The 17193-nt window shown below is 50.8% G+C and overlaps 2 protein-coding genes across 2 annotated transcripts in view; one reads left to right on the forward strand and one right to left on the reverse strand.

Moving 5' to 3' along the window:
• Window positions 1-8467, reverse strand: part of LOC309646677 (uncharacterized protein) — a 40523-nt gene extending 32056 nt beyond the window's left edge. Inside the window, exon 1 of the mRNA XM_082433288.1 lies at window positions 7256-8467. Coding sequence (XP_082289414.1) covers window positions 7994-8401 — 408 coding nt within the window. The 5' untranslated portion in view covers window positions 8402-8467 and the 3' untranslated portion in view covers window positions 7256-7993. The remainder of the gene's footprint in view (window positions 1-7255) is intronic.
• On the forward strand, window positions 8463-16033 carry TRIB1 (tribbles pseudokinase 1; the record flags this gene model as incomplete). Its single annotated transcript, XM_082433218.1, has 3 exons — window positions 8463-8822; window positions 10860-11152; window positions 13678-16033. The coding sequence occupies 3 exons, from the start codon at window positions 8463-8465 to the stop codon at window positions 14141-14143; spliced, it is 1119 nt and encodes a 372-aa protein (XP_082289344.1). The 3' UTR covers window positions 14144-16033.
• Window positions 16034-17193: the final 1160 nt, after the last annotated feature.

Here is a 17193-nt window from a genome sequence, read left to right on the forward strand (position 1 = left end):
CTGCAGAACAAGACAGAAGCTGCATGGACTTTTGTGACCCAACCTTGGAAGCCTCAGAGTGGCACTTTCATTGTACCTGATTGGTCAAAGCAGTCCTGAGCCTGTCCAGATTCGAGAGACTCTGCCTCTCAATGAAAAAAGTGACAAAGAAGTTGCAGCTATGTTTTTATACCTATCACAGTGGTCTTCTGGGCTGGGCAGACAGGAGGAAAGAGGGGCACTCGTTATACCTAGACTACCCCAGTCCCTCTGGTGGGGAACATCTGTTTCCAGGCTATGGACCCTTCTCTTTTTTGCCATCTGGAGCGTCTCTTGGGAAAAGAGGATCTCAAGGGAGCACTTCTGAGGATGCAAGCTCAAAGAGCTCCAGGGGCCATGCTGCTAATGTATATGTGAGGTGGCAAGTGTTAGACAATAAGGAACAGTGGGGACTGTGGTAAACTAGACGGTGCATCATCACTGCAACGACCTACAAAACATGCTGCAGATTGGATCTGGCCTCTGGGCTTCTGATTTGTAACCCTTGACATTAAATAAAAGAATCAGTAGCAGAGATGGGGCCTCAGAGATACAAAGGCCACTGGTTTTCACACTCTTTTTCTCCAAAGCAGTGGAAGCCTTTTCTCAAACGTGATCTTACAGAAGCAGCATGACATGGAACATGTGATGGAAACTGGAATGGGCAGCCCAGAATCCCACATCAGCTTCCCGCTCTCCTCTTTTTATTAAAATAAATTTATTTATTTATTTATTTGTTTATTTATTTTTGGCTGTGTTGGGTCTTCATTGCTGTGTGCCGGCTTTCTCTAGTTGCGGCGAGTGGGGACTACTCTTCGTTGCGGTGCGCGGGCTTCTCATTGCAGTGGCTTCTCTTGTTGCGGAGCATGGGCTCTAGGCACACAGGCTTCAGTAGTTGTGGCTCGCGGGCTCTAGAGTGCAGGCTCAGTAGTTGTGGTGCATGGGCTTAGTTGCTCGGCAGCATGTGGCATCTTTCCGGACCAGGGCTCGAACCTGTGTCCCCTGCATTGGCAGGCGGATTCTTAACCACTGCACCACCAGGGAAGTCCTCCCACTCTCTTCTTAAGGTACCGCCATGAAGCCCAGGGTTCCAAGGAACCCAGTCCGAGAACCACCCGTTTAACATCTTCGCGCAAAAAAGGAGAAAAGTGAGGCCCAAACTGGGGAAGTGACCTGTCCAAATTCACACTGTGAGCTAACGGCAAAGCCAGGCCTTGAACCCAGGTCTTTTCTGACACGAAGACCTATGCCCTTTCCACAGGCAATACAATGAATGCCTTACATGTGCACGAAGCTTAATCATTGACAAAGTGTTTTCACCTGTATTAGGACAACATGCTGCCTTGTGTCTGTCCCCCAACCCCTTCCCAGCCTACAGGTGATCTTGGTGAGGGCAAGTGACTCACCAGGTCAGCAGTGAAGGGCTGGGCCGGGGGAGGGAGGTGATTCCCCAGCCAAGCGGTAGAGAGGGTTAGCCATTGTCCATGTGCTGGAAGAATTAAAGCAAAAATGAACCAAGAGCCAGTGGGCAGGGACGACTTACAGACGAAAGGTGCAGCAAATAACTCTGAAGAAAGTGAGGGCTGTTCCACCACGTCATCTAAGGTGGCTGTGGAGTTGTGCTCGCCCCTGGATCCAGGAAACTTCCAGCCTCTGTCCCCAAGAGGCTTCCGGTCCAGCCACCCTGACAAGTGCATGTAAACCCTGGACACGCCATCCGTGGAGATAAGTAATAGATCGTCCATGGTGTTCCAAGGCCACCTGTTCTGTGAAGTCTGCCCTGATCCTTCCTTCCTCTCCCTGCCAAATTATTCTCTGCCTTCTAGGCAATAGACTGCAGCCATTTGTTTATATTTCTGTTTACTCTGCCTTTTCCACTAAGGCTCATTCTGGAAGGGCAGGGATTATGCTAATTACGGCTCAGGTCACTGGAAGAGCATTTTAAAGGCAAAAGGCAGAAATGAGCATATGAAGAGGTGGGAGAGAAGGTCTTGGTGGAGCTCCCAGGAATCCGTCATGGGGACCAGTGCCTCTCTCTTAGACCTGGGCGATCCAGCCCTGACCTGGCCCTCTGCCCACTGCATCTGTCCCCACATGGCCAGGGGGTGTGCCTACATAGAGCCTGTACCTGCTGGCCTAGACCAAATTCCAGGTACCCAGGACTGGGGAATCCTCTGCCCCAATGTCCAGAACATGCTTCTAGGGTCCAAGAGTCCAAGAGTTCTTTCCTGGGTCTATTTTCCCAACGTGACCTGCTGTGGGCACCTCTAGCACTGTGGGTGGTCAAGGAAGGGCCAAGGGCAGCACCACGGATGTAGATGTTGGCATGGCCAAGGTGTGCCCTGGAGACCTTACAGGGGGAAGGCAGGAGCTGGGGCGGGGGGGAGAGAAGGGGCATCAGGTCACAGACTCTCATTTTCACTTCCGTCCAGCCCCCCACAGATGTTAGGGGGAGGCCTGGAAGACCTAAGTCTTCCTGTGCTCTTAAAATTAATAGTTAAACAAAAGAAAATTTAAAAAAAAGAAGTAATATGAAATCATCATGTTAAGGTCAGATTTGAGGCTCTATGAATGTTAATTTTCTATCTGTGTATGTGAATGTTTGGTGGGGGAAGGGTAAGTTCTTAAAAGATAAAGATTTTTACTGAACTAAAAAAAAAAAGATACAGGAGGAGAAATATATGGATAAACTTTCTCTTCATTGGGAGACTGGGTGGTATATAAAGCAGAAAGAGCCGGACTTGAGGTCAGCTGGATCAGGGTTCCGATTCTAACGGGCCACCTTCCAGCTGCGTGATCTTAGACAAGCTAATCGACTTCTCTGAGCCTTCTTGTGAATCTGTAAAATGGTGGTAATAACTAGTTTATGAGATAACTTTGAACATTAAACAAGAAAATAGACAAGGTTCTACCATATGGGAGGAACTCAGTAAATGTTCATCTCTTTTCCAGTTTTTGGAACCTTATCGTAAACACTAATATTGTTTTTCTTAAATATGTCCCAATATTTTTGGAATGGGTAGGATGTTCATAACCTTCCTAATGGTGCTGCCAGGCACCTACCTGGGCATGAATGAAAATGAATCAAGCCTGAGCTCATCAGTAGCCCAACTTTGTCCCCAAAAAATCAATACAGGTTTCCCCACATTATGTAATATGTGCTTTCCAGAGACATTGGAGGTAAATCAATTTTTTCCCCAGTTCAACATGTCATCCAGTGAGCATCCGGTGTCAGCTCAGCATTGTGCTGGGGCTACAAAGGGGACACACACATACACACACACGCACAACCAACTGTGATTCTTGCTTTCAAGTTTCCTATATTTTTACCAAACCACACCATAAATGTGCCAAAGGAGCTTGCTAAATGGCATCACGTGGTAGACCCTTTTATAAAGCAAAGAACCCTTTTAACACAGGAAGAATTACTATCTAATTCACATCCTATTTACTTATATATTTGTATTTGTCAATTTGGATTTTCATGGTAAAGGCCTTTTCCAACTCCGGCATATGGTAAGCTGATAGTGAATATTTGTTGACATAGTTCAAAATCAAGGCATGCCCATATTTGATAATCATATTTGTGTATGGGTAGATAACTCATAAGGACAAATAGTTTATAGCTATTTGTTCCCATAAGAATCTTGCAGGGGAGGAAAAACAGGCCTTTGTTATGCCCATTTCACAGGTGAGGCAACTGAGGCCTATAAAGAGTAACTGACTCCCTCAAGTAAGTATCTGAAAAGTCTGATGGAAGTTCAGTCCAGACTTTGCCAGCAGGGAAAGCCCCAGCAATGAAGTCAGGACATTTTTAGCTCACTTGTCCCCTTGGCTGACTTGATCTCAGGACCTGTCAAGAGTACATGTCTGTCCTCCCAGGCATGCAGGCTGGAGGCCCCCAAAGCTTCAGCCCTTTCTTTTTCCATATCCTGTTGCCTTCCAGGGCTAGACATTCAACTCTGAAATCTGTGCCCTATTCTCCAGTCCCCTGTCTTGGCCCAAATGCCTGTTCTCCATCCCTGTCTCTCATCTCAGGCCCTCCCTGTGGGTGACCCTCTGCCCTTGAGTACATTTGTTTGGTTGTCACTTACTAAGCCCCTCCTGTATAACAGACACTGGGCTGGGGACTGGAGACACACGGCTGAATAAGAAATGGCCTCTGCCCTCTGGAACACAGCTGAGTGGACAGTGCCATGAGAAAAAGCTAGATGGAGGACTCAACAGCACTTGGCAGGACATTTAAATTTGACTGCTGTGCAGGGGAAATCTGTGTGGGGTTTTGAAGGATGAATAGGAGTTCATCAGCTTGGCAGTGGGAGGGGAGGGAATTCCAGTGGGAGGAAAGAGCACAGGCAAAAATGCAGAGGTATGAATTAGCAAGATCTGTTTAGGGCCCTACCAGGAGCTGGCATGGGTATGTTGCTAGTGAGGAGACAAGAAAGTTGAGACTGGAATGGGAAATAGGGCCAGGAAAGAGGGTGTTTGGATTTTATCATCTGAGGGTCCCTGCCAGGTTTTTAGGCCAGGGCCTGATGTGATCAAATTTAAATTTTAGAAAAAGTACTCTGATAGGGGTGTGGGGAATAGATTAAAGAGCTCAAGGATACATTTTGTTTTGTGAACCATTATTTCTCCAGCACCTAGTAGGTGCACTGGCAGAGTAGGTGCCCTTGTATGCTGAAAGGGTGAATGAGTGATCCAGTTAGCAGCTTACTGCAGAAAGCCAGGAGAAGGTTCTGAACTAAGATCATGAGAGTAGAGAAGAGTGGATTGACATGTGAAAGGTACAGGGTTTGTAACAGTCAGGAAAATGGAACCCAGGCCAGGAAGTTCAGTGGAAAAAGATTAAAGCGAGGAACTAGTTATGAAGGTATTGGAAGAGCAGAAACAAACATAGAACAAAACAACACCCAGAGGTTATCAACATTGTGAAGCTGCTTCCACCCTAGGGCAGGAGGGATGAAAGTTGTGTCACTTGATCCCAGGAGCCAGAGTGCCTAGAGCAAGCTAGGGCCAGGAAGAGGGAGGCGGTGCCTTGGTCGGGTCCCCCAGGAAGCCAACTCGAGATGGAGATTAGCATGCAGGAGGTTTATCAGGGAGTGCCTGTGGAAGGGGAGGGAAGGAATAGGACTGGGTGGAGAGAAGAGCTGGGCTGGAGGCAATCTCAAGGAAGAACTCAGTTGACCCTAAATGGGCGGGCTGAAGCTGGGTTGCCCTTCAGAGTTGGCTCAAGTTCGGGCGAGGAGGCTGGACTCCACAATCACCTGTCATTGGATGTGGACCTCCTGGGAAGTGAGTGTGAACTTGGGGCAAGGTAGCCCTTCTCAGTTGAGGCAGTTTCCAAAACTCCCAAAAGGCGCTCCTAGCAGCCCCGGGGTGGAGGGTGGGTGGGTGTGGGTGGATAAATTCTTCATTCCTGTAGGGAGGTCTGGCAGCACATGGCAACAGCCACACAGAGGGGCTGGCTAGTGGGGCCTGGGCCACAGAGGAGGTGCAGCCAGTGCCCAAAGCAGCACCCTCCCATCTCCCTCCAGGGCCTCCCTCTGGGCAAAATGGGCTGTAAGCCAGTGGGCAAGGGAGCATGAGAAATAGTCTGCAAGGGGCAGCTCCAGGAAGCTGAGGAGGGGACGGCAGGGGGTGGCTGTGAGAGCTAGCAGGTCTAGGATGGACCCAGTGACAACTGAGTGGGAGATAGGAAAAGGGTGGATTCAAGGGGAAATGACTGCCAGAGATTCTGGCCCTGGGGATGGGTGGTGGTGATGACTTTCTCTCAGAAGAGGCAGTGAGGGAGGTGCACACCTTGGAGGAAGATGCTGGTGGCCCATGCTGAGTTTGCCATCCAAGTGCTGATGCCCAGCTGGCAGTTCAATGGATCTTAAATAAAAAGCACAAAATGAACTTGAAAGAAGGAAAACCTCTGGTGGGCTCTCGCCTGGTTACGGGATTAAGTGCAGCCTTCTCAGCAGGCAGGCATTGGAGCTTTTCACATTTTCCCCAATGACACGTGCAGGCTCAGCTCAGCTCCAGCCTTGCAGCCACCCTGGCCTCTTTAAGCTGACCCTAACCTTCCCCACATCCCTGCCCTCCCCCCCAACCCTCCCCCGCCCCCCCCAGCAACTCGTTTACAATCCCACACATCCCCCCAGGTCAAATGCCTTCTGGGGGAAATCCTCCCTAACTCCTCTTTTCTCTGTACAAATTGTAATCTCCCCTGAGTTCCCACAAATGCTTAAGAGCTTGAGTGCATTCAGTAGCTATTTGACCACAGCAAGTAACTTAATATTTGCAGGCTTCCTCTGTGTGAAAAATGGCAAAAAATAACCCCACTGGGTGGCTGTAAAACTGCAGTGTGTGTAAAGTGCACCTTACAGACCTCAATTAATGTTAGCTGTTATTACTAGTTTTCATCTTCTCATCCCTAGCGTCTAGTTTAGCAGATGCTTCATTAGTATTTGTTGAACGAATGGAGATTTGATATGGAAAAGGATTTATCCTTGGGGCTCGACCTGGTTTTAGAAAATGAAATATTTAGCAGAAGTACAGAAGGGACTGTCTGATAACAGTTATCTATGTTGGGTGTCCAGAGACTCCAAATTGACCTGGTTCTCGAAAGTAAGAAAACCGACAGATTCTAGGTTGTTTTTTCACGGACCTTTGTGCAGGGTCTGACACACATCTCGAGCTCACCCAAATCACGCTGCACGAGTGCATGCACACGCCCTGGCAGGGTTGCCCGGGTGTAGGCAGCACCTCTGTCGGTGGCCAGAATGACTTACACTCCGCTACCCGGCCACCACGGAACCGGGCTGGCCCCGGCGTCCTAGACCCTGCTGCGCGTGTGGAGTCTGGGGAGAGGGCAGGAATTCGGCGACGGCCACGTGGGCCCCTTCCGCCCTCTCCCCACATCCTTTGTTTCCCACCGGCCCCGGCTCAGGAAGCTCTTTCTGCGAGTCACCGCGAAGGGGCGGCCCGGGAGCCCGGAGGAGCTATTTCCGTGCAATCCGGGCGGGCGGCAGCCGCGGGAGGGGCGTGGAGGTGGAGGCAGCGCAGAAGGCCCAGTGTTTGCTCTTATTTCATCCAACAGAAGGTTCTATTTGTGGAAGCGAACAGACGCTGGGGATTAGAGCTGGGAGGGGGCGGGAAAAGGAAAAAAAAAAGCCACATCCACTACCACGCGCAGGTCTTCCCCGGAACCACCGCGTGGGGGTGAATGAGTGATTCTGGAATTCATCACCTTCTCTCTCCTCCCTTCCTCCGACTACCGCCGGGCCTCGGCGACGCCCACGGCTCCAACCGGAGGTCCCAAGGCGCGGGGCATTGGGGGGATCCCCGGGGCAAAAGGTGTCACCCCGCGGCTGCAGCGAGCGGCGGGTGCTGAGAGCCCTGGTGCGCGCGCCCGCAGTCCATTGTGCTCGGTGTGAATGGGGAGCGCGCACCAATCAACGGTCGCTTCGCCCCCCACGGCCCCTCCCCTCCCGCCCACTTCCCCGGGACCCTGACGTCACGGGAACTTTTCCTCCGCCCCCTCCTCCGGCTTCTCGCGCTGAGCCCGCGGCCTGCGGGAGGGCGCGCGCCTCCTCCCGCCTAGACCATCCCGGGGGGCGTGTGCGCGCGCCCCAGCGGGCTCAGGACACGCCACCTGCGCCGGAGCGCGCTCAGCCCGAAGCATCCCCAGCCGTCGGGCCACCCCCGTCTCCTCCGCCGACCCAGCTCCACCTCCCCTCCGCTCCGGTGACTGCTCGCCCGGCGGCAGGGCCTGAGTCGTCGCAGCCACCTCATTGCACAACCCGGCTTCCCAACTGTTTACACAGCCCGGCCTGTGAGTGTATGTGTATACAGCGTGAGTCACCGGGAGGCGGAGGAGGTGGAGGAAAAGGAGAAGGAGGAGTGCACTGGCCGGGATCGGTGCGGCGCACACACTCACTCACTCACACTCAGTCACCCTCTCCGAGCGCGTCTGTCTCGCGCACACTCACGCCGGGAGCCCGGAACGCGTAGGATCCCGAGCGCCGCGGAAAAGTTGGTCCGGCTTTCGCTCCGACACTGCTTGCTTCGGGAAGTGCATTTGCTCCGTGGCTCCGCCGAGCCTGCGGAATCCTGTTCTCGCTGCTCCGGACCTCGGAGGCCGCCGCCGCCTCTGCTTCCCCGACTGTCGGCAGCCTCTACAACAATAGCGAGGCGCCCCGAGCCGGTACCCACGGGGATCCGGGGACCCGAACCGACCTCCTTGCCCCGGACGCGCGGCCACCGTGGTCCTCGCGTGTACCGCGAGCGCCCGGGAGCGGCTCCAGCTTTGCCCCCCGTGGGGGCAGAACCAAGCTCCGTCTGCAACCTCCATCCCGCGGGCTGGAGTAAGTCGCGGCGCCGGCGCCGACCCCATTGCGCCTTCCCGCGCCGATTCGAGGACGTACAAAGCCGGGGCCGCCCCGGCCGGGGACGGGATGCGGGTCGGTCCCGTGCGCTCTGCTATGAGCGGTGTCTCTCAGCCCCGCGCTCCGGCCTTGCTGCTCCCGGTCGGCCGGGGCGCCCCGGCCAAACGCTTGCTGGACGCGGACGACGCGGCGGCCGTGGCGGCCAAGTGCCCACGTCTCTCCGAGTGCTCTAGCCCCCCGGACTACCTCAGCCCCCCTGGCTCTCCCTGCAGCCCGCAGCCTCCGCCCGCCGCTCCGGGGGCTGGCGGCGGCTCCGGGAGCGCGCCGGGGCCCAGCCGCATCGCTGACTACCTGCTGCTGCCCCTGGCCGAGCGCGAGCATGTGTCCCGGGCGCTGTGCCTCCACACCGGCCGCGAGCTGCGCTGCAAGGTAGGCACTCAGGGGGCCGGGACCTGGCGGGGGTCGCGGGGTGAGGGGACACGGTGGCAGGCAAAGGTGTTTGGGGTCTCGCCCGCCGTCGCCCGGGGGCCGAAGGTGCCATCAGGGCTTGGGCTTGGGGCAAGGCGGATAAGGGGGTTTGAGCCCGGTAAGTCAGCATTTGACCAGGGTCACCCTATTGGGGATTGAGGGGTTCGGATGGAGTGGTATAGTGGGGGCTTGGCGGTCGAGAGAAAGTGCGGTGCTCAGTTGCTTTACATCTATATTATTTCCTTAGCGCCTAGTTTATAGTGCGAGGCGTTCCACATAAGTTGTGGAATTGAAATGGATTCCAGGGCCATGCCATTCCCCTTTTCCCATTCTCCTCGCTTCCCCCGCCCCTCGTTCTGGAAGGGCGCCCTGCTGTGGGTGCCTCCTTGGAGCTTGGAGCAGCTGGCAACTCTCTTGCTGGGGCTGTGAGGCACCCGGGCTCAGCCGTGGGTGGTAAGGGGGCGGGAAGTCCGTGTTGGGCTCCGGTCTTGGGGATTCCGGCTGGAACCCGCGCTGGAACCGGAACCCTGTCCTCCCCAGAGAGTAGTCTGAGAGGGTCTTCCAGCGAGGGCGGGGGGATTTGCCCGGAATAGAAATGTTGGAAAGCCCACACCGACTAGGAACCCTCGCTTCCATTCATGTCTTGCTTTTCCGGCCCGCGATTTTCCTTTGAACATAAGGGGCTCCATCCAGGAGGGGATACAACTCGTGGCAACAGGATCCTCCGCGCTCTCCTCCAGCGCCCATAGACGCAGAACATTCCCACAGGCCATGCACCCTTTGCGAGCTGGACACCCGGGCCTCAGACATCCCTGAGAACCCTCCAGGCTGCTCGTTTTCACCCGAAAGATAGGGTCACCCCTCAGTTTAAGTCGCTCTTTGGTTTTCCGCAACTCACCTGACCCCCCGAGCTTCCCTTCCCTGGGCTCGCTGCTGCCACCTACTGTCCGACCCGAACGAAACTTCACATGTGTGATCAAGCCCAGTTTAAAGGGGGGAAAAAATCTTTTCTTCGGGGTGGCTGGGGAGCAGACCTCAGAGAGTGTGAATGTCGGCTGGGGTGGGAGGAGGGGGGCAGCGGAAAGGTTTTTCGAGCTGGTGCCAGAGCAACCCAGCGTCAGAGGTGGGGTGGGTCTGGTCATTGTGCAACCCCTTCCAGTTCCTCCGAGCAGATAATAGCTGAATCCAGATGGTGACAGCCCGTGTGTCACCGTTTCCAGTTGAGTCTAGGATATGAGTAACCGGACTAAACAAAAGGCCCTTAAAGAGACCAGCCAGCTTCTTAGAGAAGATGCTACCCATGTCCTGAGTGACAGTGGGGATGGGAGTTGGTGGGGGGTGGAGATAAATAAACAAATGAACTCCCCCCCCCCCCCGAGAGGATTCCGTATCCCTCCTGTGGGAATTTTAACTCAAGACTGCTTATACCTGAGTCAGCCTAGGCAGGTTGCTTAGGGCTGTGTTGACAGTCTTGCTCTTGGAGTCATCTGTTCCTTCTGAGTAATGACAGAGCTGTACAGTCTCCAGCTGTATGTTCTTCCACTTGGAGGCTGCACAGTCACCATGTCCTGTGCTCTCTCTGGTCTGCAGGAGGTCATGCATTTCCAGGGGCTGCTCCTGGAGATCCCAGGGGGACCTCTATCAGCCACTTTGCACAGCATTACCTGCCAACGAGAAAGGGCCACAGAGGGTGGGGACTTAGGAGCTTAGCTCTCTGGAGCCGGAAGGCCATACATAGAAGACTTCTTTCAAACCATCCATATGGTCGCTCTTTGGAGATTTGCTAGCCCTAGATGCTACTGCTTTTGGGTGTTAGGAGTAGCCCAGGCTGCATAAGGTGGGGTTGCAGAACTAACAGGGGTTGCAGGAGGTTGGGGTAAATGAATGGAGACTTACTTTCACCCAAAGCCCCAAGATTGAGAACTGCAGCCCAGCCCAGGATCTGGGAGGCGGCCTCTGCTTTTCTAGCCTCCTAAGTGAGTCCCCTTCTCTCTGCAGGTGTTTCCCATTAAACACTACCAGGACAGAATCCGGCCTTACATCCAGCTGCCCTCACACAGGAACATCACTGGCATTGTGGAAGTGATCCTTGGGGAAACCAAAGCCTATGTCTTCTTTGAGAGGGACTTTGGGGACATGCACTCCTACGTGCGCAGCCGGAAGAGGCTGCGGGAAGAGGAGGCTGCCCGGCTCTTCAAGCAGATCGTCTCTGCCGTTGCCCACTGCCACCAGTCAGCCATCGTGCTGGGGGACCTAAAGCTTAGGAAATTTGTCTTCTCCACGGAGGAGAGGTGAGCCGCCTCCACAGCCCCTCCTGTGCCTTTTGACACCAAAACGAGGGTGCAGGTCGAGCAGTTAGGTGCAGGGTGTTGGTTCAAAACAACACCAAGGGCTCAGTTGTCCCAGAGTTAGTCTTTAGAAATCCTCTCTCCAGAGGAGCCGAGGCCAAAGTTGGTTATCCTGCACCCTTGTGGATGTGGCCTGGGGACACCTTGGTGCATCTATGGGATGTCACGTGAGGACACGATGCCCTCCCCACTTCCACCCCAGGATCAGTTTTATTCCCCATCGTTGTCAGAAAGGTCATTTCTTCTGGGGTACAAATGTCAGTCTGCCCTTCACAACATCCATTCCTAGAAGATGTCTTCAAATCCTTGTTTACACCGAGTGGGGTTTTTTCCTTGTTTTTTTTCCCCTGTTTATTTATTTATTTATTGTACCTAGTAAGTATCACAGAGCTGGTCAGACTGTCGTATTTGCAGAAACCTATCCCTTTCCTTCACACCACACTCCTATTATGTGTCAGCCTTGGCCCCCAGTATTTTCTCCCCATTCTCCGGTGACTGTTTAGACATCTTGTTTGGATACATCTTCAGAAGATAGCCACAGTTGAATGAGAAATGGAAGCTGGCTAGAATTGGTTGCTAAATATAGATCATGGCTTACTTCATAAAGAACAAGATGAGCTCGATAAGACAATAATGTGACATTAAGATTCAGAGTTGAGGTTTCAGTTGAGAATTCAGGAAGCCACAGGAGATAAACCTTACCTGATTTTAAGAGGTGGGCCACATCCCTTGTGGAAAGATTAAAAGCAGTACCATTGTAGAATTGCACAGGTGGGTGTGTGTTACTTTGTTGTAGGTATTCATGCAGGGCTCACCCCACCTGTGCCTTTTTTACCCTTAACTTCAGATCCTATGAAAAAGTACAGGGTTGAGTTGCCAGAAAGCATGGCTTTGTGTCTGACCTTGCAAGAGTCATTGGATCATACTGATTAGCAAAAAAAAGCAAAGTGTTGACAGTGAAGAAGTTTCCAATTCCTGGAACACACTCCTTTGATATGGTGATGTATTTTCTGAAACACACCTTACACACCTCCTTGCTTACTGTTGAAATCTGCCATTGCACAGGCCAATGTCATGTGCGTGGAGTTTGGCAACCCGAGGGTTAAGCAATGGCAAGCTGACGCTATTCGTGTAACCAGCACAGGTGCAGGGTTTTAGTACTACAGCAGCCAATCAGTGGCAGACAGTGTGGGTTGAGTCATATTTTCCGTTTACAGAACCAATGGGTATTTTACATAACGACGGGCGGGGGGTGGGGGGGTGGGGGGGGAGGTCAGGCTGAGGACATACTGAAGTTAGCACATGTATACTACACTCCAGGGAACAGGAAGGCAGGAAGAAGAAGGAAAAAAAAACAAAAAGAAACTAGACCTTTGAGAGGAAAAGGAATTGACCCAGTAGCCTGTACCAAATGTTTGCGTCTAACTTCGCAATGAGTGACTTACTGAAACAGGGCTATTTCAGAGAAGCTGGGAAGAGCATAAGTGACCACCAGATATTGGAGACTCCCCACATGGCTCTGGGCTTTGGGGGAGCCAAGAGGCTTGAGTGGCTGGATCTGAACAAGGAGGCACCTGCAGCTTCATCAGAGAGCATTAACTAAAGATGTTTTAAACCTTAGTTGTTACCTGAACAGATAAACCCTTACCTGAGTAAATGGGCTCAGGTGTTGATGTGCCATCCTAGGGGGTGTGTGTGTGTGTGTTTGTATGTGCATGTGCACACATACGTGGACGTTTTAGGGCTCCTGCATCTTTCAAATCCACCAGCTGCTTTTCTTTGTCCTCTCTGTCCAGGCTAAGCATTCTTTGCAATTAAACATCCCAGTAAATGTAATTAACATTCCTTGTACTTTTCCCATCATGACCATCATGGCTTGGGCTCAGGTGGACAGAATTCCCTCTGTGTGTATATATCGATGTGAGCAGGAGTGCTAACAACCTGTGCGCAGTAACAGTGACCTCGGGCTCCGTGTTCTGTAATGCCAAGCAATGGGTCCAAGTAGCCCTGGCAGTCAGTGGCATGATAAGAGATAAGATCGGCTTGTAGGATGCCCAGGCTCTCCCTGAAGCAGTAGGATAAACTGCTCTTCCCTGATAGCTTTTGGAGAAATGTCAGCATTCCCCTGAGACAGGCTCCCACTGCTGCAATGTGAACTTTGTAAATTGTGTAACCCCTATTAGGATATGTCTTATAAGCTGTAGCATAATGAATAGTATTTGGGGCTTTGCATCATACCCTCCACCCCAGGCTCTCTCTCAATACTTTGCTAATGTTTATTGCAATTTGTATTGGTTTGTGAAATCCTGAGTCCTCCTGGGTGATGCAAGGCACTGCTAACTGGATGAAGGGGTAACTAGCATTCCTCGGGCCTTTGCGATGGGTACTTGTGGGCGCTATTATTGGGAAGGCCTTGTTTTTCATAGTAGCTGATCTGGAAGTAATGGCTTGTTTCCTCTCTCCTACAGAACCCAGCTCAGACTGGAAAGTCTAGAAGACACACACATAATTAAGGGAGAAGATGATGCTTTGTCAGACAAACACGGCTGCCCAGCCTACGTGAGCCCCGAGATCCTCAACACCACAGGGACCTACTCCGGAAAGGCGGCGGACGTTTGGAGCCTTGGCGTGATGCTCTACACCCTTTTGGTGGGACGCTACCCCTTCCATGACTCAGACCCCAGTGCCCTTTTCTCCAAAATCCGACGTGGACAGTTCTGCATTCCTGACCACATTTCCCCCAAAGCCAGGTGCCTCATTCGCAGCCTCCTGAGACGGGAGCCTTCAGAAAGACTCACTGCTCCAGAGATCTTACTCCATCCCTGGTTCGAGTCTGTCTTGGAACCTGGGTACGTCGACTCAGAAATAGGAACTTCCGACCAGATTGTTCCAGAGTACCAGGAGGACAGTGACATCAGTTCCTTCTTCTGCTAATCCCCAAACCTCAGAAACCTCATAATTCTCACACATGGCATTTCCATTTCTAAAGATGGACAGGCCTTTCGGCGTCTGGCCAGTCAGACACGTGACGGCATAAAGACTGTCGCTGCTGAATTCAACGTGGCGCCCTCTTTCTTATCTGTCCTGATGAGTGACTATGGAGGAGAGCAGCATACACTCTGATTGGCTGCCCTGCAGAGTTGTTTCCCTTAACGAACCTTCGCCAACTGTCCCTCTGTCAGATTTGGGGGTTCCGCATTTTTTATAGGTGGCAAGGAGTATGGATATCCTACAGCATGTGATCAAGTGAAATGAACATTCTAAAGGGAGAGGAAATGAATCGCACAATGGCATTTTGGGCGATAACCATATTTTTAACAGGGTGACAAATAATTTGGGCCAATAAACCTGCCATCTTTGAACTTGTCTTTGGTAGCCAGACTTTTGCTACCCTAGCTTCTCTGATCGGAAAGCTGTTCTTTTCTGGTTTGGTTTAACACTCACCCTTTCTTCATCTTTTTGGAGCAGACTGTTTCTGGGGCCTAGGAGCCTGCCTGAACCATGAACCCAGAATTTCTCCTCCATTCCCTGCCAAGACCTCATTTGCACTAATGCCTTCTTTCTGACCTTGAAATGCGCCCTCCCACCCCTTCACTATAAAAGCACTTACCAGCTAACTGTGGAAAAGTATCATAAAAGATTCAAACTCCTGGCTATTTTAGAACTCTGAGCTCAGACAGAGAGACTGGAGACTTTTAACAAGGATTTGAGCACTTGGAAACCATTAGCTTTCTTGGTTCCCCTCAAATATGTTAGCATTTATCCTTTACTTTTTTCCCCAAGACCATCTCAGGGTGGAGCATTTTGTCTAGGAGGAGAAGATAAGAAGACTCTCCACTCCCTCTCCCAAGAGCAAATGTTAAACATCTTTGTGCTTCAGAGAAAGTGAATTTTGGGTAGTCTTAGATGGTTCTCAGACTAACTTCCAGAATTATACTTTAACCACCCCCATGGGTATGGTCTGCAGTTTTGCATGACAGGTGGTTAATATTTCAGATGTGGTGTGGTTTATGAATACATCTGTATCATCAGTATCTGGGATGAAATAGCAAGCCCCAAATCTTTAAACTTGAAAGGGACGTTAAAAGTCATCTGGTCCAACTTCTTTTGTTTCTCTGCCACCTCCCAATGCAGAAATCCACCCCCCTACCACACAGCTTCTTTCACAGGTGGGTCTGCAACCTCTGTTTGAATGCTTCCAGAGATGGGAACTCACTACCTACAAAAGATAGAGCTTAACAAAGAAACTGCAACTTGCATTAAAAAAACAAGTACAGATGAAATATCAGTAAATGTCTCAGACAGTACTGAAATCAGGTGATTAAACGGGTAAACCAAACATACTGTATTTTGAGAAATGGCACAAAAACAGGCAGTCACTTTTAAGGGCTACGCCTAGGCAAACTACTAACATGCATTGTGAGAATACCGTGTATACCTCACGTACTGTGTACTTTGTACATATAGTGTACCTTTTATACATATGTCCGATTTTTTTTGTTGTTGTTTTGGCTCTGACGCTTGTTCTGTTGTCTGTGTCTGTCTGAATAACCTGCGTGTCTAAGACCACGTGAAATGTGAATGATCATTGGCAATATTACCTTGACAGAATCATGGGACTTGGAGAAGAGGGAGGACAGAAGCCTCTGTCCCACTAACGCTCTCGTGGTTGCTTGAATGTTGTATCTGTGATACATGACCCGGCTAAGGACTGTGGGCTGGCTGGGGCTTCGAAACACTAGATCCTTCCTGTACATGTGTATATATGTGAGACGGCTGTTTCTGACTTGTAGAGAAATTTTAATAAATCTGGTTTCGTAAATAGGTGCAGTGACTTTCTTTGGAGTCCAATCCGCCATTGCCTGGTGCAATTTCATGCTGAGGGTGCAAAGGTCTCTGGCATCAGGGCCTGGAATCTCGAGGAGGAGATGGAGAAGTAAACAGATGATGATTATTATGTATGACCTTTGACAGCTGAGCCCATTCACTTTTTCCATTGAAGTGGGCAAATTCATTTTGATGGGTGAAACCAATTTGGTGAATCAGGTTGGTGAGGGCTATGGGTTGAATTTAGAGTCGAGAAACATTTCAAGAGGAGCATACATAAAAAAGTCGAGTTGTAAGAGTCCCTCTGACTTATGGTCCTTTTTAGTTCAGGGACCCTTGAGAATTTGATGAAAATTGCGGACACTTCTCAGAAAAATGTACATGTGTATCCAACAGAATTTTGTTGTAATTTCAGAGGTCCACATACATCCCTGGAGGCATCACAGGACTTCCGTTGAGAACCAACCTCCCCCCTTACCTCCCCCATTAGACTTAATTAAAATGGCTAATTGAGGCTCTTCCTTTTTTTCCCTTTTTCCTGTAAGTGTGAAAATGGAACTAAAGGAAGGAAAACTGAAAGCAACATTATTTTGAATTGCAAAGGCAGAGAAAGAGAAAGGATTTTGATTTGATTAGGTGTATAGCTTCACTATCACCTCAGAATTTATTCTATATGAAGTCAGTTAGCATCCAGAGTGATTTTTAAAAAAATCTTTGCATTGTAAGTGTAACAAATATATAGGAAAATGCACGTAGAAGTGTGTGGCTCTGAATTTTCACAAAACAAACTGGCCTAACCTACAGTCAGGGCAAGGAAACAAAACACTGCCAGGACCCCAGGAGCCCCCTCCTACCCGTTTCAGTCCCTACCTGACACCTCCTCCAAGGGTTACCACCATGGGACAGAATTTTAACTCTAAGTTCTAAAGGTAAAAGTTATAATGAAGATTAAGTCATCACTCTGGGCTTAAATGAAAAGGCATACAGAAATTACAGATGACACAATTGCCCTCTTCTAGGACTTAGGCTGAGATCACTCAGGAAAGAGACCTATGACACCAAAGTAAGTGCAACTCAGGCCTCGTGACCCAGGAACTTAAGAAATGGAAAAAGCACGAAGCAACACAAAGAATGGTCAGATGCCTGAGTAGCTAAGA

Source organism: Balaenoptera physalus (assembly GCF_965194825.1).
Source record: "Balaenoptera physalus genome assembly, chromosome: 17".
Lineage (NCBI taxonomy): Eukaryota > Metazoa > Chordata > Mammalia > Artiodactyla > Balaenopteridae > Balaenoptera > Balaenoptera physalus.